This window comes from Patagioenas fasciata, chromosome 12 (assembly GCF_037038585.1).
Source record: "Patagioenas fasciata isolate bPatFas1 chromosome 12, bPatFas1.hap1, whole genome shotgun sequence".
NCBI lineage: Eukaryota > Metazoa > Chordata > Aves > Columbiformes > Columbidae > Patagioenas > Patagioenas fasciata.
Window position 1 is genome coordinate 14,208,059 of NC_092531.1, and position 25,112 is coordinate 14,233,170.

Here is a 25,112-nt window from a genome sequence, read left to right on the forward strand (position 1 = left end):
ACAGACATTAAACCCAAAACTCTGCCTTTTCTCACCTCCCAGCAAGGTGCTGATCCTGCTCTTAACAATAAGCATTGAAGATTTTTTGATGCTGAATGTAAAAAACAGGGTTTTTGAGCGTGAGCAGCTTATTTTGATACAAGGCAAATTTCCCTAAGCAAATATACACCATTCAGTAACTGCAGAGGGTTAAACACCAAGACACGACTGTACCTCCCCTCTTTTTTCCCAGTCTGATGTTATTTTATATATTATGCAGAAGAGCCCAAGCGTTAAGTTTTCCTTAATTCTTCACTTTTCATGATAACAGAAACAATTCTTTTAAAAGTCTAACTCTCCATAGGCTTAATATGAACATTCTCTGAGAGCGCTGCTCATGCTCAAAAACGGGCATTAAACAGCGACAACATTTGATGTTTGGAAACAAAGTTCCCCATCTGCCAAGGGTTTTGGAAGCATTACATACCACGAAAGATTTTTTCTGTTCTAAAACCATTTCATGTTAAAGAAAAATCTCCAGGCACGCAAAGCTTAAAGCTTAAAAATAATCCTTTGCGCTTACTTCAAGCTCTCCCTTGAAAAAGTGTTGGCTGCGAAACACTGGTTTTCTGTTGCAAACAGCCGCCCATCGCACAAGATTTGATTATTTAGACCTGCCTTACCTCTGCGAAATAATGGCATTTATAAATTAATCATAACACTTAAAAATAACCGACCTACTTTGCTCGGCCAGCCGGGACGGGCTGTGCCTGAGCATCCACGCCACAAATCACCCCCATGGTAACACAATGAGATTTCGTGGCACATCGCTGCACAAACCCACGTCATGGGGATGCCAGAATCACCAGATGACCTCGAAATGCCACGGTGGGTCTCGACAGGCCTCCCAGCATGGAGTTCCAGTTACCCCCACCACATCTTATCACACAGAATCGCTGCGGCCCAGCTGGCCCTGCTGTCGGTGCCATGTTCTTATGCACCGAGATACTCAAAGCTTCAGCTGCAGAGCGGGGATGTGCAGAAGGCTGGTTGTCTGCTGGGAGAAGCGCTGAAAATAGCTTTAAAAAAAAAAAAAACCACGATGAACACATCCCTTGGATGCAACATGCCCGAGAACCCTGGGTGAGCAGAGGGATAAGCCTAAGAACAAGTTGGAGCAGAAGCAGCACATTTGGGTGAGAAACAGCCTAAGGTGGCGATGCTTAAGAAAAAATTAAAGAGCAAGAAGGAAGGAGCATTTTTGCAAGCTAAAGAAATAAATCTGTAACACCAAGTGCTGAAGATCCTGGTCTGTCCAGCTTGTGGAGGTGACCAGATTCTCCAAGGAAGAAGTTGTTGCCCCTGAGGGTGGTGAGAGCCTGGCCCAGGTCACCCAGAGAGGTGGTGGATGCCCCATCCCTGGAGACATCCCAGGCCAGGCTGGACGGGGCTCTGAGCAACCTGAGCTGGTGAAGATGTCCCTGCTCATGGCAGGGGTGGCACTGGGGGAGCTGGGAAGGTCTCTTCAACCCAAACTACTCTATGATTCCATGATTCTCATCCTTTTCCAATCCCAAAACATTGCTGGCTTTAGGTTCCCACTCACATATGGCTGAGCAGGATGAAGCTCTTCCCCCACCCACCCAAAAGCGAGCCGATTTTCTGACAGTTTAACTTCCTCAGAAATTCAGATTTTTTTTCTGGAAGAATACCCAGTGCACAAAAAATACAGCAAAACCCATCAAGATGTGGAGGACGGTGGCTGTCATTGCACAAAACCTGCAGATCTCCAACACCTCTGTTGTGGGACTGACATCTCGCCAGGATTTTATCAAAATTCACCTTCCTTGTGGCAGCTCCAGCGCAAATACCTCACGTGGGCAAGGAAAAACATGCTCTAAACCAGTTATAGTGTGAAATAGAGGCACACAACTCTATTTAAGAACAGATTAAAGGAATCACAACAGTTCCAGCCACACTCGGCACCTTCCTCAGGTGTCTCATCCCTCATTTTCTTCATCCCTGGAACAACCAGTGCGTGGCCTGGGTCTGCTCTGCTGTACATGGATTTTCCCCCCAGTACAACCAGATGGTGCCAGAGCAGCCAGTGAATCCCACTAGCAACCACCCATCGCCAAAACACTCATCATCTTTGCAGTGTGCGACCTATTTTGGTTTCTCAGCTCCTTGGTGAAAAAGTGTATTAAAAAAAAAGTCTACCACATAACACATGGAGAAAATTACTTCTCCCTTCCTGCAGCAGAAGATGCTCTGATCCCATTTGTTGACATTTATTATTAGGACAAGACATCTGAAAGCCCTGCGAGCAGAGGAAAGCTTCTTAGGGTGTTTAAGAAAGCCCACATTAAACAGCAGGGACGGTAAGAGCCGATTAGTCCTCCAGCTTGAGATACACACTACACTTTAACACTTTTCTTAAAAAGAGAATTTAACAAAAATCAGCTAAGACAATACAACCAACAACCTTCTGTATTCACCTTAGCATTCAGGAGAGCTTGATGAATAAACACATCTTGAAGTCAGAGCTCAGCTGTCCAAAAAATCAAAGCCGACTTTTTAAAACAACTTATGCTCAAGAAAAATTTTTCTGCTTATCGAAAAACAAGTATTTTCCAAGTCCCCTCCAGTTCAAACCACAAGGCAGAACCCTATTTTCGGAAGAGTACGTTAGTTCAACAGAGGTTTCTGCAGATACTCCGCATCTTCTCTCCATTTAGTCCTGAGACACTGAGCAACTAAACACATCCAGTCAGGTCACTCATTTTTCCCCTTGCAAATGCAAACCAGAGTCAGCTCAATAAACAATTTGACAATTAATCATTATATCTGTTCAAATGCTGCTTAAAACAAACCCTTAGAAAGAAAATTAAGCCACAAGCCACCCATTATTTCTTATACAACCTGTCCAGATACTGTTTTGACTGAATAACACCAAACTACACAAGGCGATCCAACAGCTTTCCAGGAAAATTTGAATGCATACAGAGGTAAAATTAAATATTGTGCAAAAGCTACCCGACTGGAAAACCTTCAGGTCCATTTAAATAACCCCGTTCTATCTAAAAATGATGCAAATATTACAAGCATTCAAAAACTGAATGGAAATACTGGCTGCCCAGATTGGGAAGCCTATTTTGACTGACCAAGAGAAACAAGTTTTTATTTCTTCAAGCATTTTTCGAAATAATTATCTGGTGTCTTTTGGTATCATTGAGAAGATTTCTATAGGAAATTCATATATTCATTAACTATAAAAACTGGCAAAATAAGCTTATTCTATTTAGATTTAGACTTCATTTTTTTCTACATGAGAAGGAAAACAGCAAAATCATTCAGGAAAACCACACCCAGGAAGAAATGGGGAAATCATTTCACTTTTAGCATGGAAACCAAAGTTCAAGGGGATTAAATTTGCTTTTTCACATACCAAACACCCTCACTGAGGCGAGGTCGACCTTCCGTATCTCCAACACTGAGAAGAGCAAATAAAGATCTTGAATTTTCACCTCCCGGGGCAGCCCCACAAGGTCAGCTGCTCCAAGAGCTCCCGATAAACTGCTTTTGTTTCAAAACCTTCTGGAATTTCCTGCATCCCCTAATGCAATTAAAAAGAGGAAAAGAAACACACCAACAGCCCCGTTTCCCGTGCTAAACTAAGCAAAAAATCTCCCTACGAGTGACACAGAAAAGTTTTAATTCTGAGCAGAAACATGGGACCCTGCCAGACATGAACCCCTTTGCTCAATGAGCTTCATGAGGTTGATTTTGCTCCTTAATCCAGCCCACCCACACACGAGTTTAAGCCCCCTACCTGCTGGTTTACCTGTTCTTACACTAATATTGCTGTGGAAAGACCGTTCGAAAAGAAATGTAATCGAAAATAAACCGCATTGTTCTCAACCTTACTGATGTCATAACAGGGTTTTTGTGGGTTTTTTGGTGTGGCGTTTACAGTTGTTTCAGAAAATTCTGCACTAAAGTTTTTATTGTAACTAAACAGGGAATACATAATTCCTGAAAGAGACAATACTCAACACTCTGAAGTTTTTATCTATACCATAGATACTTCACAGGCAGCAACACGGGCATTCCCTGAACATCTCCATTTCCAAAAGTGCAACTTCAGGTAACAATAAACATTAACTCCTGAGAGCATGGCCAAAACAATTTATTTAGAAATCAAGAGGCTGTAAATCGGATTTTATAACAAGACACCAGCCAACCAGTTCCCGTATCAGGGAACACGAGCTGGTCTTCAATAACACAAGCAATATCTATGAGGAAAAAAAGAAAAGGTGGCACACTTGAGATAAGACACTAATTAAAAGTTCATTTCCTTTGGAATTAGCGGTGAGCTTTCTTTAGAAGGATTTCATTACCACGCACTTTATCTGCTACCTCCAATATTTCAAATTCAGTATGAACATTTAAAACACAGCAGCCAGGTGGGGAGACAAGGTGAAAAAACCAGAAGGAAAAGCTGTGACTTTGGAGCACAAAGTGGGGAGAATCCAGAAAACAGCTAGTGCTGATAAGAAAACATATTTACATCTCATTCTGGAAAAATCCAGCATAATTACAGAAAAGCTAAAGTTGCACTAGGCTTACTTGAAGGAGCAAGTATTCCCCAAACCCTGTTTATTACCCAAATTTTATAACAGAGCATAAGAATTTTAGAGTTGGGAGGGAGGGAAAGGATCACAAAATAGCAATACTGTGAAAGGGGAACATCTCCCAACATTTTAGGTCTGCAGCAAAGGCTGAACCGATGACTCAACTCACTTTGAAAAGCTGCAGAAATGAGACCTTAAAGTTTTGACTGCGTCTGAGACACAAAATCTTCATTAAAAACACAGCCCAACGCTAAAGCGACCCGTTTGAGAAACACCGCGAGTACAGGCCTTTTCATCTTATGGCTCAATTAAATGTTCAGAGAGAATGAGCTACTTTCAATGTCACCTCATGAAATCCAACTTAATTGTTTTTTGTTTGGTTGGTAGTTTTTTGTTGTTGTTTTCCTTTTTTACCAAAGGAGTGGAGATACTGAGCAGAAAGAAAAAAAATGCTGAAGACTGTTAGGCAAAAAAAGCAGAAAGTAACAGGTTTTTTGGGGTTTTTTTTGTTTTTTTGGGGGGTTTTTGTGTGTTGTGCCCGTCTCGTTCCTCCTGCACTATAGGCTCAGCGTTACAAACGGGATCACTGCTGTTAGAGGATCAACTGGACAATGAAGGAGCGAAGGACACTTGTCTTACAGAAAATTACTGTCAGATGCTGCCAGCCCCGGCTTTCCCTCTTTCTGGGCCACCAGCCAGATACTAATCATTGTGGGTCTCTACTAATTTTTAGCCATGTAACACACTGTGTGACACTAAAGGGATGGATTAATCCAGGCAGAGCTTTAGGATACTTTTATTATTTTAAAAAAAAAAAAAAAAAAAAAAGCTACCATCCCAAACATTATACCTCAGAAAAAGTTAAAGAGCCTCCTAAGGCATCACCTGAAAGGACACGTGCCAATATCTCCTTATTAAAGCAAGTTTTCCTGCCTTATTAAACTCAACACCAAAAGCCATTCCACAAGCTGAGCAGACAAAAGAGTCGGGGAAGTTACACTTTAACTTGGTAAAAAAGGGATTAAGTGTTTGTTTCTTTTTTTTTTTTTTCAAAAGGTACAAAGAGCACCTGGATAATCGAGATGCCTTTGACCTTAATTATACTTATTGATCACAAGCTGTATCAGAAGGGTTAGCGGTTCACCAGAGTGAAAATAAAGCCTTTAAATAAACACCAAGTGTGGTATTTCACCCAGATCTCACAATATGCCAAAGAACATCATAGCAGGGCAAGATGCCTCCACAGATACATTAAATATTGTTAAGGTTTGTGACATCTGGCCACGCTGAGAGGTCCATAAGGCCCTTAAAAACCTTTCTTGTTTGGCCAGCTCTAACCAGGAGAACTATTAACTACTGGCAATTCCTGTATCGAACAAACAAGCCAAAAGGTTTAAAAAGCCAGACACCTTTTGGAGGTGCTGCCCTCCCTGAAGCCTCATGTGAAGAACTGGAAGATCACAGTCCTGCATGTGCCCTGATCCTCTTCACTGCCTGGGAACCCACCAGGGAGTTGCCTTTGCAACATTAACATTTTGCTCTAAGGCATAATACATGAGCTGAAACTTCACATCATCATACTGCCGTCATGCATCCTTCTTAGGATTCTCAAAACATGCAGAAGCAGAACAGCCCGCGGACACTCAAATCTGCAACTGCGGCATAAGCACGTATTGTTTGCTGCATTCTCGTGACTTTGCCTGACAATAAAGCACCCAAAAATCTCTGTTGTTACAAGAGACCTTCCACAATCTCACATGCAAGGTCCGTAGTGGCTGATCTGCACACTGTGTTTTGAAAAAAAGACACAGTATGTATGATCCTGGAATGTGCTGTGCTCATTATCCGAGCAGTCACCTGCACTCACCCCGGTTCTGACAAAACCCACAGGTATTATTTTAATTTTCCCCTTCCCAGAGAGCACGTTGATGAGGTTTTCTCCTGTTCACACTGTCCAAGTGGGTGTGAATTCCAGAAGGCAAAATAAAGAGCACATATGGGCCGCATCTCTTCGAATTAAGCCCCATTAAAGAGGTTGACGTATGTACTAACAAAGCTCCAACACAAAACTCACTGAGCTGCAGCCTGCCGAACACAGATAATTTCACCTGGTTACACCTGCCGCACCGATGCTTCACATAAATAAGTGTACAGGTAGCTGTTTGCCAATCCCAGCAAAGGAAACCTGCTGTTTGCTGGTGTAGCAGCAGCCTCAGAGCTTGTCCGATGCACCCTGAAGCTCCTCGTGAAAAACTACAGAATGGTAAAGTATTCTGAGTTGAGCTTTGTGGACACCAAACTAAGCATCTCAGCCCTCCTGCCAGAGCCTTCGCGTTGTTTTTCTTACACCTCGGCATCTTGGGTATAGACATAAGCGCATGTAAAACGCCTTGACGGAGCAGAAGAGCATCCACAGCCAAGCAGGGACAACCCAGCACCCGACCAGGTGCTCTCCGTATAAATCCATTCACACAGGTTGCCTGAGTCGTGTCCAGCACCTCCAAAAACACCGACCCTCTCTCCAGCAGCAGAAGCTGGATTGCACGGCGTGATTAAACACAATTAATGATTATTCCCCAAGCCCACACAGAAATCATCTCCTCCACAGGGGCACGCCAGGTTTTACCGGGATGGGGAGGCCACAATCAGCGTAATTACTCCTTTCTAGAGTTTGGTTCACCTTGAGCTGGAGGTTTTCCCGGCGGGGCTCCCAGCGGATGGAAGACACGGGGTCCCCCCCCGCGTGCCCTCGCAAACCGCAGCCTCTATTCCTGCATTTTTCTCACCAGAAATCCCATACCTCCCAAACGGGGCCGAACACGACGGCGCGGGGCTAGGCCGGCTGGTCCAGGCCCCCTCCCCAGGCCCCTTCCTCAGCCCCCCGGGCGGCCCCGGCGCCTCCCCAAGCCGCTGGATGCCGTTCCGAGCGCCCCGAGGCCGCGGTTACCGGACACCCGCTGAGGTAAGAGGCGGCCGCGGGGGCCTGAGGAGGGGGCGCGGGGCCGTGGTTCCTCCGAGGGGCTGAGAGCGGCCTCACGGGGAGAGCGGGCCAGCGGCCGTGAGCCCAGGCCGGGTCGTACCTGCGGGCACGGGCCTCGCTGGCGGCGAACCCGGCGGCGGGAGCGCACGGAGGGACCGCGCCCCGCCCCACCTTCCCACCAATAAGAGCGAGGGAGGCGGGGCGCGGCGAAGCCCCTGGCCAATAGGAGAGAGCGGCGCGGGGCGCGCGGCGCGCCGTGACAGCGGCAGGGCGGGGAGCGGTAGGCGGGAGGGGCGGAGGCACCGGGGAGACCGGCCCTGCGGCGGGGCCGCTCCCGCCGCCTCGCCCGCACCGCGGGCACCCTCTATGCTGCGCTCACTCCGTTCTCACTCAGCCACGGCCTCACCCCGCTCCAGCCACCGGCGCGCCCCTACCTGCGCGGTGCTGCCGACATGAGTGGCGGCTGGGGCGGGCGGCGGGGCCTCCCGGGCAGCGCTGAGCGACCGCAGCGGAGCCCCGGCGGGGGGAGCAGAGGGAACGGGCAGCCCAGCCCCGCCCCGCCCCTACTTCCCGCGAGAACGGCGGGGGTGGGTGGGGCCTGCCGCTGGCCAATGGGGTGCGTGGACCGGGGAGGCGGGCTTGTCGGGTGCGGAGCGTTGCCTATTGGCTGCGCTGCGCCCCGCCCTGTGGCCGCGCGCACGTGGCGGGGGCGCGCCCGGAGCACGTGGACGGCAGGTTTGGAGCGGTCGCAAGGACTCGCTGCTCAGCCCGCTCGTTTGTTTGTTTGAAAATAACCTGTCATTTTTTAAGCACCCCTGTAGAAAGCTGTTTTCCTGCGGCAGGGCCTTCGATTTCCTCCTGAGGAGCCGACATCTCCCACCTGCGCTGCGCACTGATGTGGACACTTCTCCCCACTCCCAGGCTCTGCTCCTTTTAGGTGCAAATTCTGTCAGTAAGGCCTGGGAGGGGGCTGGTTTGCAGCTGCAGCCTGGTTTCTGAAGCAATTGCAAACTTAACCTTATACAAATTTTATTGCACATTTTTGTCTAGGTTTTTTTTTTTTTTTTTTTTTTGAACTTAAAGTAACTACTCACTATGGGAACTAAATTTTACCTGTTTCTATTCAGCATGTGGAAATCATTGCCTCAACTGTTTACTGTAAGGGAGCAGAGCAGAGGGGGAGAATTGGCTCCCACAACCTGCTGCTCACGCTGCTGGTGATGCCACCCAGGACATGGGTGGTTTCTGGGCTGTGAGTGCACTTTGCCAGGTCATGTTGAGCTTCTCAGCCAACACCCCCAAGTCCTCCTCCTCAGGGCTGTTCTCAACCCATTCTCTGCCCAGCCTGTGTTTGCTTGGGGTTGCCCTCACTCAGGTGCAGGACCTTGCACTTGGCCTTGTTGAACATCATGAGGTTCACACGGTTCCACCTCTCCAGCCGGGCAGGTGCCCCTGGATGGTCCGTTCCCTCCAGCATGTCAGCCACACCGCTCAGCTGGCACTGTGGGCAGATGTGCTGCGGGGGCACTCGATCCCACTGTCTGTGTCACCGACAAACATGTTAAACAGCACCAGTCCCAGTGCTGGCCCCTGAGGACACCACTGGTCTCCACTGGGACATCGAGCTATTGACCCCAACTCTGAGTGTGACCAGCAGCCACTTCCACATCCACTGAGTGTCCACCTGTCAAATCCACGTCTCTCCAACTGAGAGCCACAGATGTCATGAGGGACAGTGTCAGATGCTTTGCACAACTCCAGGTAGATCCATCATTCAAGCCTACTTGCCCCTGCGTCTTCTCTACCTCTACAGACTCCCCGGGCTAAAATCCAGGTTTCAGGATCTCCAGCTGGAAAGGGTGGATTGACCTTCCACTGATTTTTAAATTAACCAAGTAAGAAGACACTCAGTGAGTGTCTTAATTACAGCATTATCTTCACCACTCATTAGCAAACTCAGGAAGGTAATTACTAGCGGTGAGGGCTCAGCATTGCTGTGCTGCCCTCACCACTTCACCTCGTGGTTCCCAAGCACCATCATTCGCTCTCATCTCCTGTGCAAACACGAGAAGAGCCCCAGCACACGGGGTACAGGTCTGGGAAACAAGTAGAAGTGGGTGCGCGGCTCACTCGGGGCATTTTGGGGTGCAGTTCAGTACACAAGAATGGGTATAAAAAGTGCAAAATTGGCTGCTGACCTTTGGTTACACTGCGTGAGCTGGGGAAGGTTGTGTGCTGCAGGGACCTTGCAAACGCTGGGATTCTGGTGGCTTTGCAGAGCAGGAATAGCCTTCAAAGAATTATTCTTTTAGCTTGGCCCAAAGGTTGTTTCCATGGCAATAAACACACATACACACCCCACTCCTTTGTCTAAGTTATTCGTTAGTCTTATTTGTCACACACCGTGAAAACAAAATCATAGGGTGAAATGCAAAGAGGTTTTCAGATAATGGAAGGTTATTGCCTTCCGCTGTTCCTGGTTGTGTGCGGGGGGAGCAGGCGACCCGAGCCAGCCGCGCCGGGAAATTTCCATTGCAAATGAGCTCAACATCCCACTGATGCTTTTACATCCTTTGCTGGATATAATAGGTCGAGCAGAATACATCTTTCTGCTTTCATGTGAGAAGTTCTTGAAGTGCTGCACAGGAGGCACAGTTAGAAAAAAACAACAAACCAACACAGTTTCCTTCATTAAAATGCAAAAGTAAAAATAAGGTGTCTGGGTAAAACTTCAAGGCCCCTTCCTGCCTACCCTATGCTGGGTATCCTGGGTTGTTTAAGTGCTGTTTGGAGTCTGTCCAAAGGTAAATAATGTTCTCAAAGTGTATGGTAAAGAAATATCACAGGTGCTCTTGTTCCAGCCCAGGATAAGGGATTTCAGCAGAGGCCCTGTCTGCCATAATGCATTTAAATAGAGCTTAGAAGATGTGGTTGGGATGCTAGCATAAAAAAATTTACATTGCAATTATTATCATGTTCCCGATTAGCTGCTGCACCCTGTCTGCAAAATCCTTATTGTTTTTTCACCAGCCCGATATCGAGCTCAGTTATTCTCCTTCCAGCATCCCCCTGCGCTGGGCTCTAAGCTGATGATTCATGTATTAATATGTGGTTATTAGATGATTCCTCTGCCTCCACTGCTGCTATCTGTCTCTGGCAATGCAAGGAGGAAATGAATTCTTAAAACCTCAGGAACAAATAGTCCGCGCGCAGAGATCAATCCTGCTCCCGCTGACGTCAATAGAAACGTTTCCATCGGCTTTGACAGGGGCAGAATTAGTCCTATAGATCAGATATTAGCTTGAGTTATAACCTCGGAGAACTGCATGAAGCTAAAGGGGAAAAACTGCATCTATTAAAAATAACTGGTGAGAATTGAGTGACTGTCAAAGGTATTATTTTTGGCGGGGGGGGAGGAAACCAATATTGGGGCTGTTGGCTGTGATGAGGGCTGCCAATGATGGGGGGATCCCCGCTCTCCAAACAGGGCTGTAACAAGTTATTGCTCTTTAATTAGCTCCTTGTCTCATCTATCTCCTGGGCAAGGGAAGCCAGTGGCCGGGGCTGAGCTTCTCGCTACCCCCTGTCCAACCCACCTCCCTGCAGGGAATCTGGCTTTAAAAACAGTTTTTCCTGCCCAAAAATAAGAAATTAATTTCATTCTGCAAATAGCCCAGGGTAAAGGTGCTGTCAGCTCCTCCAGCTGTGCCCAAGGGGTGTTGAACATCTGGATGCTGCTGCCTTCCTTTGCAGGACCCTCCATCCCCCTCGTCATCCTGCGCCCCATGTCCCTGTCCCCCCTCGGTCCCCAGCTCCACCAGTTTGGGACCAGTTGTGCTGGGGACAGGAGGGGCTGGTCACATCCCCTGCCTGTTCAAAATTTCACATGCAAACTCAAAATTTCACACACAAAGTCCTGTCTCTGGAGCATCTCCCTCCCTTGCCCCACCAAGAAGACACAGAAATCACCACCGGTCCTTCATCTCCCTAATTAGAAACCACCGGCTAATGAGATATCATCCAAGCAAAATATTAGGAGTTGCATAATAATTATATCGATGAAATCAACAACAATTTAACAGCAAAGGTTAATTACATTTATTTAAAAAAATCTGATAGACAAAATGATGCTCAAACAGTTGGGCAGACTAATTGAAAGCTAATGTTGCTCCTAAATTGAATTTCAAATGAATTTTACATCCATAGTTCACTTTGCTAATTCCATTCTCTGTATCCTGTAATTTGTTGGCAGTGATTGATTATTTAAGTGAATAATATCTATGTACCAGGACCACTTAGTGATACAATATGCCAAGTGTGATCATACTGGTAATAAATACAGTTGTGTTAAGGTTTTCCTCTCTCTCTGGATTTCCGAGGAGCTGAGGGGAGCAAAGGGCTTTCAGCAGCTGTAAATCATGGAATCACAGAAGGGTTTGTGTTGAAGGGACCTTCCCAGCTCCCCCAGTGCCACCCCTGCCATGAGCAGGGACATCTTCACCAGCTCAGGTTGCTCAGAGCCCCGTCCAGCCTGGCCTGGGATGTCTCCAGGGATGGGGCATCCACCACCTCTCTGGGTGACCTGGGCCAGGCTCTCACCACCCTCAGCACAAAAAATTTCCTCCTCAAACTCCCATTTTAGTTTCTTCTGAACACCAGGTTGCAAACCCTTCCCCATGCCAATAGCAGCCGCCCATTGCAGCCCCCCAGCAGCACTTCATCACCTCTCGAATCCTCATTTTCATTTGTCAAAGGACGAAAATTTCTATATTGAGGGTTTGTTGAGGAATATTCTGCACACAATATGCTGTGCAAGAGGCGTCACAGATTGGGTGCCCTCACCCAACCCTCTCCGGAGCCCCCACATACCAACCATGAGACCTGGTGTCCCGAGAGTCAACTATCACCCAAAAACCATCAACCGTCACCCAAAACCCATGAACTGGAGCTTATGGTGAGCCCAACAAAGCCCCAACCAGTGCCGCTGCCTCTTCTCGGCATCTTTGAAGCATCCGCTCCTGCAAGACGAATGCAATTATATCTTAATAAAATTTTAATACGGGGAATGATGCACTTTGCATCCAACCAACAATTAGCTGTTGCTATGCTACAGCCCGAGTGTAATCACACTAACGAAGCCAGCCAAGGGAAGGCATTAATCAGGAGGGATATCATTATCCAGCCTCATCCCCTGCCTCCCAAGATCCCGATTTGGAGCCTCCTGTTGCTTTAAGATAAAAAACAACCCCAAAACCAAAGCAGACCCCAGGTTTGGAGGCTACAGCACCACTTCCCAGCCATGGTTTGGTTTGGTCAAGGAGCTTGTACCCCGCTGCTTGTACCCCGCTGCCAGCACCAACCCCCCTCCCCATCCACATAATTTAATCATTTATTCCTCAAATCCAAAGGAAACATCCGACAAACCGGAGATACCAGGGCAAAATAGCAGCTGACAGAGCTTCTACGGATAGAAAGGAAGAAATTCATTAATTTTTCATGGCTGTGGCTGGGATGTGAGCAGCTCAGGATTCAGCATGTCAGCAGTGACCTTGATGCTGCCTCCATCCCCCTTGGAGAACGTCTCCTCACCATCTGCTGAGCACCTTGCAGGACCCTCTTGCCCTTTGAAAGCTTCTCACCAAGGCATCATCCCCATTTATTGCATTATTTTCTCCCCAAAACCCTTCTGCTCTGGGTGCCCAGGTGCCACGATGCTCAAAACCAGCTAAATCTGCTTTATATTTTTTTTTCTGGGAGAAGCTGCAAGCAGCAGAGCGCTTCGGCACCCTGCAATTCAGCAGGGATGCGGAATGGAAATGATTATCAGCAGCCACATAATGATTCATTCTGTTTATAATTGCTCCAAAACATAGGGAGAACGGGGAGATGTAATTAACTCTTCTTTATGACTGAGATGAGTGTGTTTTCCTTGGCCACGTGACGCTGCCACATCCAGCCACGTTATGTTTTTCTGGCATCTTTGGCAACATGAAAGTGTCGATGTGTGCCCAGAAACAGAGTGAATCTGGGCACGTAGCTGGAAGATATCTCTAAACCACCAAAATTCCGTGTGTGTGGGGGTAGGATTTATGTCCCTGCAGCTGTCCCAGTTTTTCCCTTGGACATTGCAAACAGTATTTCCATCGTCCCCTGATTGAAACAGCCCCATTAATTACGATGCACGGGCTGTCACTGCAGTGATGCTGGTGAACAGGAACATTGGTCCATGGGTTTGGGGTCACATCCCGGCTCCATGTTACAGTGTGGGGCTCTGATAAAGGCTCTAAGTGGGTTTGGTTTCCTCAGCTGAAGCTTGGAAGGGGGAGCACGGAGAGCGAGCGAAGCTGGAGGAACCCTTGTCGGAGAGATGTGGTGGGATGAAGAGAACAGAGGAGCTGAATTCAGCCTTACATTTCCATCCTGCTGCTAATGGAGGAGGTGAGAAGCCCCATTAGCCAGGGTTAAGAAAAACTGACACTTGACTTTGGGCTCTTCACTGCATGCTGCATGTTTGCGGGGTGCTGAGCACTCATCGCTGCCTCTCCATCCATCACGCATCAGCCCTGGACGTAACCCAGAGGGGATCATTACCCAGCCCAGCAATTGTGCTGAGACCAGTGTGTCACCTACATTTTTTTTTCTCCCACACAAAAGCATCAGCGCATCACAGAGGCACCCCTAAAAAGGCTGTATCCATCAGTCAGGGAAGGCAGCTTCGTGCGCCCATTTGATTTGAACTTGGTTAGGTCCCCATGGGCCATCACTGGTCCCAGCACCACTGGCCACATACGGGGACATCCTGCATACTGCGTTGAGTGTTCTGGAAGTGGCTCCATCCCACCAGCCATCCTGAGGCAGGTGGGCTGTTCTGAGCCCCCTCGGCACCGCCAAAATATCTGTTTCCCTGGTGCAGAAAGAGGCAAACCCCCCTTGTGCGCTGCGAACCGGAGCTGGACTGGGTGGGGCAGGGAGTCAGTCCCAGGGCAGCACAGCCCCGGTTGCCCGGTCTGCAGTGCCCTCCTGTGGGCACCCCGGAGCCCTGCGAGGTGCTGGGGGACAGCCGGCTCCCCCATCCCAAAGGGCTGCGGGACTCTGGCCCCGCCCGCCCAAAGGGCTCCATTCCAAAGCCTTGCAAAGTGATGCAGGACTCTGTCCCAACATCCCAAAGATCTGTGAAGTGATGCAGGACACCGTGTCCCTTCCTCCCAAAGGGCCCCAGGACCCCAACCCCTCCACCCCAAAGCCCTGCAAGGTGATGCAGGACCCTGTGCCCCCCTCCCAAAGTGCTCTGGGACTCTGGTCCTTTCCCCCCCTCAAACACCCTGCACTGATGCTCCAGGACACCCCAAATGGCTTCTAGACCCTGCCCCCTCCACCCCAAAGCCCCGTGGTCCATCCCAGCCCCTCACCCTCCCTATCCCTTGCTCATCCATCCCACCCTCCCCAGCCCTGACCCAGCAGCAGCCAGGTGCCCACATGGACAATGCAGCAGGATCTGGCCCCTGGAGCCCATCGCACCGCGTCAGGGCTGGCAGGGGCAGGCAAGGGCTGTCGCTTAGAAGTTTTCTTTGAAGAAGCGGAAGCCGAAGTGCTCGCAGTGCATCCTAATGACCTTGGCAAGTGCTGGTGAGCCGCAGAAGAAGACTCGGACTTTCCCTTTCTTCTCCTCCGCCACCTTCCCAAAGACCTGGGGCACAGGCAAGAGGAGCAAGGAGGTGGGGGGGCAGTTGGTCCCACCCCAGGGATGGCCGGATCCCATCGGCAGCCACTGCCCGGCACAACTCAGCATCCCCAGCACTCGCTTTCTCATGGTGGGGTGAAGATTCTCTGCACCTGGATACCCCTGTGCATCATCCTACTCCAAAACGGGGCTCTCCCCTGGTGTCCCCCCAAAAAGCGGGTTTGGGGATCATGGTTCCCTTTGCCCGAGGATGATTTTGGCAGCAGGGCAGGTCCAGCCCTCACCTTGCTCCAGTCGGGGCGTCCAGGCTGAGTTCTGGTCCGCAGCCCCGTGATCAAGTCCCTCTGCTCTTTGGTGGCCAACAGGTCCAGGGCCAGCTGCAGCCCCACGCCCTTCATGTCATTCTTGCCCAGGGCTGATGTCATGTACATGTGCATCTCCAAAAACCGCCCTGGGCGTTCAAGAGGAGCCCGGCTGTTGTCGGGGGGTCTGACCCCACACTATGTCCCCTTGGGTCGGGCTGGGCTGTCCCAGGGGAAATGCCAAGGACAGGGCTGGGGGCTGCACCGGCTGGTTCCCTCCTCCCCACTCACCTCCCGGCTCCTGCTCTGCCTGCTCCATTTCCAGCTTGGTCAGCAGGCTGACAAACCACTCAAAGTGCTTCTGGTCGCGGTTTATCCAGATAAAGTCAACCTGAAAGGATGCAGCAGCCTCTGCTTTGGAGCCAAATCCAGCCCCCCACCCCCAGACTGGTCAGGAGTGCTCATGGCTCACCCCTGGGGTCTTGCAGCCCTCCTGGCCCTGTCCCCAGGGCAGACCTTGGTCCCACATCCCCCTCCACCTGCTCCTACCTTCCTCAGCATCATCTCCTCATCCCGCAAGTCCTCGCACCATGAGTGGTGGCAGCTGGGGCAGCTCTGCTTTCGCCGGCGGTACCTGCACAGGGAGATACAGCCCTGCCTGCCCCTGCCCACACCCTTGGACCATTGCAGGGGGACCCTGAGCACCTGTTCCTCACCAGCCCTGGTGGGTGCCCACGGGTGCAGTGGGTTTTCTGCAGCAGAAATGCCTACGAGGAAGCATGAGACCAAGGGAGGACCCAGCTATTGGTCTGTTGGCCACATCTTGTGAGTCACAGTATCACAGAATCACAGAGCAGTTGGGGTTGAAGGGACCCCTGGAGATGCCCCAGCCCAACCCCTGCTAGAGCAGCGTCACCAGAGCAGATGACACAGTCCAGAGAAGGAGACTCTACACCTGCTCTGGGCAGCCTGGTCCAGGCTCTGGCACCTCAAAGTAAAGAAGTCTCTCCTCATGTTCAGGTGGAACTTCTCGTTTCAGTCTGTGCCCGTTGCTCCTCACCCTGGCGTTGGGCACCACTGAACAGAGTCTGGTCCATCCTCTGACACCCACCCTGGAGATACTGATCCTATTGATCAGATCCCTCTCAGCTTCTCTTCTCCAGCTGAATAGCCCCAGCTCTCTCAGCCCAAGTTAGGTTGGAATTGAGGAGGACCCATGATGGGTGCTGCCCATGTTGCTCACCTCACAGGGAGAAGTGTGGGAGGACAGGTCTACCATGGCACCCGTGCCTCCCAAAACCACCTTGGATATCAGCCTGGGGCTCAGCCTGAGCTGCTGCCACAGCACCAACCTGTACATGATGCTCTGCAGGATGGAGGCAAAGGGGGTGATGCCTATGCCAGCGCCGATGAGGACAGCATGCTCTGAGGTGAAGATCCGCCGTGTCGGCGTCCCGTAGGGTCCATCAATGTAGCACTGGGAGAGACAAGAAATGGGGAGAATTCCAGCAGCCCATGGGTTTTGGAACCACTGTTGGGTTGCAGATGCGAGCAGGGTTAGTGTGCAGAATTTGGGGTCTTTTATGGGAGTTTTATGGGAGCAGAGGAAAGCAGGGCTGGGCAGGGGCACCAAACCCCCAATAACGCAGGGTTTGCAAAAGCCTCGGGGGAAGCACCTGTGCACAGGGACACACGTGTGGGGTGACTGACTGGGACGCATGTGTGGGGTGACTGGGGCTGGGGAAGGACCAGGAAGTCCCTCACCTTGACGCTGCAGAGCCGATGGGTCTCACCCAGTCCAGCACAGACCTGCAAGGTAAAGAGAGCAGCGACCAACTCCTCCCCACCCCAACTCCTCCGTAACAGCCAATGCTGAAACTGCTTGTTCCCTGGGTTTGCTTTTTGGGTGTATTTTTTCCAACTGGTTTTATCCGGGTTGCACATTCCCTTGGCCAGACCCAGGGTGATGCCTGAGCCAAGCCCAGCGCTTTGGTGGGAACCCCACCAATGTCCAACGCCAGGAACATGCCACCTGATGACATTATCTGGATGGTAATTTGTTTGAGTATTGATTAAAAAGGCAATTACCCCCCAGTTTGTGCGGGAATTTGGATGAGAAAGAGGTTTAGAGTGAAGGTGGTGTCCCAGGCATGGGCAACATCTGCTTCCCAGGGGACAAATAAGAGCAAAAGAGGGACAGGGAGAAAAACTGATTAAAACTGGCATATGTAAATTCATTCTTTGCAAGGGCTGCTCCTCCAGCCCTGGCAGAATCAATATCCTGAGAGCCTCTTATTTTGGGGGATAAAAGTTGCTAACGGTAGCTCTGAGCATCCTGGCTTTGCCATGATTTATGTCCCAGAAGTTTCTTTTAAAAAGAGCTTTTTAATAAGTTTTGGGCATTTGGGAAGCAATGCTTCCCCATGGTTCTCCAGGCTGTTCCTCTGGCGGCTGCTGTGTTGAGAGCACAGACCCCCCTCCCCTCCCCGCAGGCACTGGGTGTCTGGGGTGGGACACGGTGCTCACCCCCGCCACTGGTGGGTCCTCCTGTCCCAGGGCACCATCAGTGGCTCTGTATGACGTCAGCTGAACGGCTCCATCCCCACCGGTGGCCACTGAAACCCCCTCTGAGCTGCAGACACCTCCCTGGAAGCCAAAGGCCAAGGGCCGTGATGCTCGTGGGCATCTGCTGCCCCATCCCTCAGGGTCACCAACCTCAGGTGGGATGTGAAACCCTTCGAGGTGATACAAGGACCTTGCAGGGGGGACACACCAGGAGAGACACCCCACAGCTGAAACCCACAGGGCTGACAGGCATTAGAACAGGTTGCCCAGGGCAGTGGTGGAGTCACCATCCCTGCAGGGGTTAAACAGATGCAGAGATGAGGTTCCCAGGGACATGGGGTAGTGCCAGGGCTGGGAGAACAGTTGGACTCGACGATCTTGGGGGTCTCTTCCAACCAAAATGATTCTGTGTTTTCTGTGTTCTATGATTCTATCATCTGCCAACCAGCAGCATTTTAAGGTCCAACCTCTGCATTTGCCAAAAGCTGATCCCCGTCCCCACCAACCTGTGTCCAGCACCAGCTTCTCGTCTCCCTCAGGCTCTTGCTGAGAGGTTTCAGCTCTGGGCTGGGCAATTCAGGCTGCTGGAAATATTCATACAGCTTGTTGGTCCACTGGCCCAGCGACCTGATGTGCAGCCAGAGGGTTTCTGCAGGATGGAGCGGAGCAGCAGATGAGCATCCTGCACAGCATGATCCATGTACCGCACAGCTCCATCCCTGAGCAACCAGCAGCGATCCCCACCCATGTCCTTCACATCAGCCCCAGGCTTGCAGCAGGGCATGGGTTTGCCCCAGGAGCTGAGTGAAGCCCAAAGCCCAAAACTTGGGAACATGTGGAGCTGGGCACAGGCTGAGAGAGCTGAGGTGTTCAGCCTGGAGAAGAGAAGCTCCGGGGAGACCTCATTGTGGCATTTCCGTACTTGAAGGGGGCTGATAAGAAAGATGGGGACAGACTTTTGAGCAGGCCCTGTTGCAATAGGACAAGGGGTGATGATTTTAAACTAAAAGAGGGAGATTCAGGCCAGACATGAGAAAGAAATTGTTGCCCCTGAGGGTGGTGAGAGCCTGGTGCAGGTTGCCCAGAGAGGTGGTGGATGCCCCATCCCTGGAGACATCCCAGGCCAGGCTGGACGGGGCTCTGAGCAACCTGAGCTGGTGAAGATGTCCCTGCTCATGGCAGGGGTGGCACTGGGGGAGCTGGGAAGGTCCCTTCAACCCAAACCATCCTGTGATTCAACAATTCTATGGTCATCCCAGTGATGTAAAACAACCCAGCAATAAAAACCAAGCCAAGGTTTGGTGCTCACCTCGCTGCTCGGGCGCGCTGCTGATGGTGAAGGGATGCCACTCGTAGGTGGCAATGGCTGGGATGTTCAGGTAAACAAAGTCTCCAGGCTTGTAGTGGAAGAACTGGGGTCTCTCGATCACAAGGTGGGTGACCTGGAGGAAAAGGAGGAGCAGGAAAGCTGGGAGCATCCAGCCAACACATCACGCTGGCCGGTCTCTGCTGGGGTGAGTGCTCTGCAGCCCAGGAGCACCCATGTGTGCCTCCCATTTCAAACAGTGGCCAGAATGAGATGGACTTACAGCTTTGACCTAAAAAAGGGGTTCACTACCCAGTTTTGCTATCAAACAAAAATTTCAGTTAGGATTGGCCTCAAACAACAGTTTTTTTGAAGAAACTAAGACTCAAGAGTCATTTAGTCTCCAGTTGTCCTGTGAGTTTAGATTTTTTTAAATTGAAAAATAGGTAAAAATTCTAAATTAAAAACGTAGTGGTTTGAAAACAAAGGAATATCTTTTACTTCTTGCTGCAAACATTCACCAGTGCAGCTTGCAGCAACCCAAACCTGCCTGTTTTCCAGATAAGCTACTAATTGCCCCTCATCCCTCCCCCTTCCAGCTCACTGTGCAAACTGTCACCCCTCCCATGTCCCACCATCCCTCCTTTTCCCCTGCAACAAACAACCATCACAGTCACTCGCAAAGTGCTTTTCCCCAAATTACGAACCCCTTTTCAGATATTACAGGTATTTCTGCAGCACAGAGACCTTGGAGGGGAGCAGGTTGACCTCCACGATGCGCAGCCCCCCTGTGTGCCACCCGGCCAAACCAACCACCTTCTCCAGCACAAAGAGGCAACCGGGAACCGCAAACCACTTCCAGAAGTGGGGACCATGGAGGATGAGGAGGGTCCAGACGGAGATGTAGGAGAGGTGGGTCCAGTAGAAGAGCTGTGGGCAGGGAGTGGGGGGCAAAGTGTGAAAAAAAGGTGGTGGAAACAAATGGTGCTTTGTGGTGGAGCTGTGCCAAGGCATGGGACAGGAGGAAACGGCCTCAAGTTGCACCAGGGGAGATTGAGGTTGGATCTGGGGAACAATTTCTTCCCCAAAGGGCTGTCGGGCATTGGAACAGGCTGCCCAGGGCAGTGGTGGAGTCACCATCCCTGGAGGGGTTGAACAGACACAGAGATGAGGTTCTCAGGGACATGGGGCAGTGCCAGGGGTGGGGAATGGTTGGACTTGATGATCTCGAGAGTCTCTTCCAACAGAAATGATTTGATGATTCTATCCCCATGTGCAAAGGCAGCCCAAATGATGGAGGAAAGCAAGAAAATCCCAAAACTGCAAAACTGAGGAGCATGAGGGTATCCGAGGGAAGGATGGGGGACACCACACCAGCTCAGGAGCTCCCACCACCCGCGGGGCAGCACCTGGATGGGCACCCACCCACTGGACCCTCACAGAATTGGGCACCACAGGGTTTCCAGGTCTCCTGGGGCCGCAGCGAGACCCACCTGGAAGTGGCCGCTCCGGCGGATGCAGGGGCAGGAGAAGGTGACCATGGCAACCAGCAGCCCCTGCAGCACCAGCCCCGTCTGTGCCGCCGTGTCCCCCAGGCCCCCCGTGCCAGGATGGGGGTACAACAGGTACTCCGTGAGGACATCACGCCCGTCCTGCTGTGCCAGCCTGCCTGGGGACACTGCACTGGGGACAGGGCACCCACAGCACACACGCAGAGCTCTGCTACACTCACCAAACTGCTGCGAATAATTTCTCTTTTAACTAAGAATCACCCAAGTGCTTTGCTTGGACGTTTTTGCAAAATTTTTTTTTTTTTTGGACATTTTGCAAAATGCAACATCCCTCCTCTCCAAAGCCTGTTCAGGGGCTCAGCATCATTGCAAGGGAGGTGGTTTGTGCCAGCCGGGTGGTGCAAGCAGACGTGCTCCCCCCATGTGCTGCTCATGTCCCTGAGCTGGGGTGCAGATCCCACTCGGGAGCTGCGTGGGGCCAGCAAGAGCCCTTTGCTGACTGTCTGGGAAGCCACTAGAGGGGGATCACAGCCAGTGCACAGACCGTGCGATACCGCACGCCTCCTCCGACTGCCTGCACCTTGCCTGCGACCTCTCAGCCCCCCTTGGCCATGTGCACCCCCTCTCCAGGCGTTGCACCCCCCTCTCTGGGACCAGTGCATCCCCCAGGACACATGCATTCCCTCCTTGGAGCACAGGCATCTCCTCCTTGGGACATCTGCACCCCTCTGGGACATGAGCATCCCCCGGGAACACGAGCACCCCGTCTCGAGGCTCAGTCCAGACCCCTGCAGCTTTTCCTCAGCACAGCGCAGGTGCTGCCCCCGGCACACAGGGGCATTTCCCACTTCAGCAGCAGGATTGGAAAGGACCCACCGCAGGGTTAAAGGGGGTGTTTCCCGAGATCCCCCAATTGCAGCCCAAGGGCCCCACCGCCCCAGGGCTTGTACTCACTGAAGTTGGCGGCGTGGGCACCCGTGTGAATGGTTGCCAGCGCCAGCACGACGTACCCCACCAGCTGGTGGAATGCAATGTGCTGGTCCAGCGGCAAAACCTCAGCAACTGGGGTGGTTCGCAGCCAGGTCAGGCACCTCCGCAGCATCAGCACCTCCGGGAGAGGGGCAGTTGGAGATGTTGGGGGGGCAATTTGAGATGCTGGGGGACAATCGGAGATGTTGGGGGGCTCAGCCAGGGGCTTGTCCCCTGGGGTTCCACAGCCAGCTCCGTCCAATACAGGGTGTCAGCCTGGAGAGCACCCAGGGACAGAAACCAAGGACCCATCTGCAGGGTGCCATGACTTCTCTTGTCCCAGGGAGCTCACAGCCTCCCTAACCCAGGATTTATATATTGTTATTTAGAGGACACAGCCTGGTCCCACAACTGCAGAAGTTCACAGGCTCCCTCCACAGAGCCCCCAGCACAGGGAGAAGGCCGTGGTGTAAATGTGACTGTAAATAGTGCCAGTAACCATCACCCTGCACCCACCTCGAGCTCAGCACCCTCCAGGACCCCCACTCACTGCGAGGAAGGCACAGTTGAAGTTCAGGCACTGCCCGCAGCCCCGGGCCACGGCCAGCCACCCACCAAGGCCGGCGTGATGGAGAGCGGCCAGGGCGAAGAGCAGAAGGTTGAGGCTGATGTAGCCCCCCAGGAAGGCGACTGTGCTGCGGTGGTTGTGCCAGTACAGCCGGGTCAGGTACTGTGGGCGGGCACTCTTCTGTGCGGGCGGCGGGGGCTGCAGCCAACTCGCTGCGCTGGGAGCAAAGGCACCAGGGACAGGGAGCTGGGGCAGTTCTGCACCCAGACGGGCATCCAGCTCTGAGTCTGAGCCCTGCACCCAGCCTGGCAGCATCCCTGCACCCAGCTCTGTGTCTGAGCCCTGCACCCAGCCCGGCAGCATCCCTGCACCCAGCCCGACTCCTATCCCTGCACCACCCCAACTCCTATCCCTGCACCACCCCAACTCCTATCCCTGCACCAGCCCGACTCCTATCCCTGCACCACCCTTTCACCCATTGCAACTCCATCCCTGCACCCATCTCAGCACCTCTACCTGCATCCCAACCCAGTACCCTGCTTGGCATCAGAGGGTGCCTGGGTTGCTCCCGGTGCTGGTCAAGCACCTTGGGATCCGGGCACCCCATGAGAGCACAAATCCCAATTTTTTCACTCCGTGCAGGACGAAAAAGGTGCTCACAGGGTACCCACAGCCCTGGGTGCTGCTGGAGGGACCTGCTGCAGCAGATACCTGATGCTCAGGTTCTCCATGACTCCTGGGAAAGCCTCCAGCTCCTGCCGGAGCTCCTCGAAGGTGATGGAGCCGCTGTGGTCCTTGTCGGCGGCCTCGAAGAGGGCACGGGTGAGGTCTGCCAGGCGCGGCTCGGGCAGGGCCAGTGCGCTCTCCCGCAGGCACCAGCGTAGCACCAGTCGCAGCTCCTCGGGATCAATGGAGCCGCTGCCTGCGTGGGGACTGGGCTCAGGGCAGGGACCTCATAGTGCCCTGGAACCCTGCGAGTTTACTGTCATCTTGCACCCTTAATGCAAAAACAACCTCCTTTTAATTCAGAAATCGCCTCCCTTTAATCCAGAAATCACCTCCCTTCCTCCCATGCAGGCTCCTCAGGAGGAAACTGTGCCCAGCCAGAGCAAGTCTGTGCCATTTCTCATAAACCATCTGGTTTTAAATAAAAAGGTGACCTAATCGGCAGTTTACCTGCAGCAGCCGTGTTGTCACTTGTCTGGCAGAGTTTGGCATTAGCAAACTGGTGCCAACCCACTTATCTTACTGAGGCTTAGACTAGATGAGCTTTGAAAGTACTTTCCAACCCAAACTGTTCTATGATTTTATGATCCAGTAACCAGGTAGGAGAGCAAACCAGAGAGGTGAGAGGCTCGGCTTGCAGTTCTTTGGCCAGCATTTAATACCCAAGCAGGTACGAGCAGGAAAAGCAGCTCATGAGCTGGGTGAAGATGTCCCTGCTCATGCCAGGGGTGGCACTAGGGGAGCTGGGAAGGTCCCTTCAACCCAAACCATTCTGTGATTCTATGCTTTTGTTATTTCCAGCTTTCCCAGGTGATATAGGAAGAAGAGACCATGCTGGGATTCACAGATGTCAGCAGGATGGAGAGCTGATGTGTGAGCGGAGCAGAGGCTGCTCCTCTCCATGGCCGAGGGTGAAAGCCAATTGTGGGAAATCCTGATTTGCGGCCAGTTTAATTGCTGGCTTTCAGATGAATTTTTGGTGGTTCCACCACAGGATGAAGGCAGCAGTGTTATGCCAGAGAGACTCTTATCTTTAGTGAAGATCCAGCAGCGAAGACCAACCTACACCATCACCCAGCTGTGCTCAACCTCATAGGTGACACCAGCACCAAAGCCCAATGCCCACACTGGGATGCTCAGAGCAGAGCTGTGCTGCCCCAAAAATCACAGCTTGATTCAAAAAAAACACAAATTAATCTAATTTTCACCATCTTACCATCCACGTCGTACACTTGGAAGAGGAATCGCAGTTTGTCCATCTTGTTCCCGTGGACGAGCAGACTCAGGGCTTTCAGCAGCTCCTCCAGACTGATGGTCCCACTCCCGTCTGCATCGAATAGCGCAAAGAACCTCTCGGCGAAGAAGGACTGCAGGAGGAGGACAAACGCTCTCACATGGCAGTGCGATGTTCTCCACCACCCAAATCCTGATGCTACAACCGAAGCTGCAACCACTGGCAATGGGAATCACCTGGCCCTGAGAGGGAGGGAGCCCTGGGGACAGACATGGACATGGGGACGGATGGGGTGGCAGGTGGCTGGAAGAGAATGTTCAAGCATGTTCAAAGACAGACTGTGGATATCCAGTCTATTTTGCACTGCAGAAAGTTAATCCATGTTTTCCACTCCTGTTTGCTGCAGAGTGCTATGAGGTTTCTCTTTCATAACATCAAATAATTCTACTTTTTAAGCTTAATTTTCTCTAAGAGACCACAGCTCGGTGTCAGGCTGCCGGTGCTGCCTGGAGGAAGTGACCCCATACCAGCACTCACCTCCTTCACTTGCAGAGCAGTTTTGAACTCTTCCAAGTTGATCTCTTTGTCCTTCCCCGCAATGTTCCCAAACTGGTTCATCACCCACCGCAGCCATTCGGCATCCTTGGCCGCACTCAT

At 51.6% G+C, this 25,112-nt stretch overlaps 2 protein-coding genes across 8 annotated transcripts in view; both read right to left on the reverse strand.

Annotated features, from left to right (window-relative positions):
* GLCE (glucuronic acid epimerase) overlaps window positions 1-8,151 on the reverse strand; it is a 48,250-nt gene extending 40,099 nt beyond the window's left edge. For 2 of the 7 annotated variants that reach the window (XM_065847704.2, XM_065847705.2), the window contains exon 1: window positions 8,028-8,151. In XM_065847704.2, the coding sequence (XP_065703776.1) occupies window positions 8,028-8,047 (20 nt within the window). In that variant the 5' untranslated portion in view covers window positions 8,048-8,151. The other 5 variants (XM_065847710.2, XM_071813936.1, XM_065847706.2 and 2 more) reach the window with 4 other exon arrangements.
* Window positions 8,152-15,148: 6,997 nt separating this feature from the next.
* On the reverse strand, window positions 15,149-25,112 carry NOX5 (NADPH oxidase 5). The gene is made up of 15 exons (XM_065847698.1): window positions 24,993-25,112; window positions 24,438-24,588; window positions 23,207-23,417; window positions 22,478-22,712; window positions 21,913-22,066; window positions 20,941-21,116; window positions 20,195-20,377; window positions 19,451-19,583; window positions 18,615-18,790; window positions 17,341-17,364; window positions 16,929-17,053; window positions 16,126-16,210; window positions 15,868-15,967; window positions 15,559-15,725; window positions 15,149-15,280 (listed from the first exon to the last, which is right to left on the reverse strand). Exons 1-15 carry the CDS (start codon window positions 25,110-25,112, stop codon window positions 15,149-15,151), a joined length of 2,172 nt encoding a protein of 723 aa, XP_065703770.1.

Excerpts from the sequence above, each read along its gene's own strand:
- NOX5 (XM_065847698.1), bottom strand. The coding sequence starts at position 25,112 with ATGAGTGCGGCCAAGGATGCCGAATGGCTGCGGTGGGTGATGAACCAG. Across the intron at positions 18,791-19,450 it reads CAGCGCGCCCGAGCAGCGAG|AAACCCTCTGGCTGCACATC; the intron begins GTGAGCACCAAA and ends TCCATCCTGCAG. Across the intron at positions 16,211-16,928 it reads CTGCAGAGCATCATGTACAG|GTACCGCCGGCGAAAGCAGA; the intron begins GTTGGTGCTGTG and ends CTCCCTGTGCAG.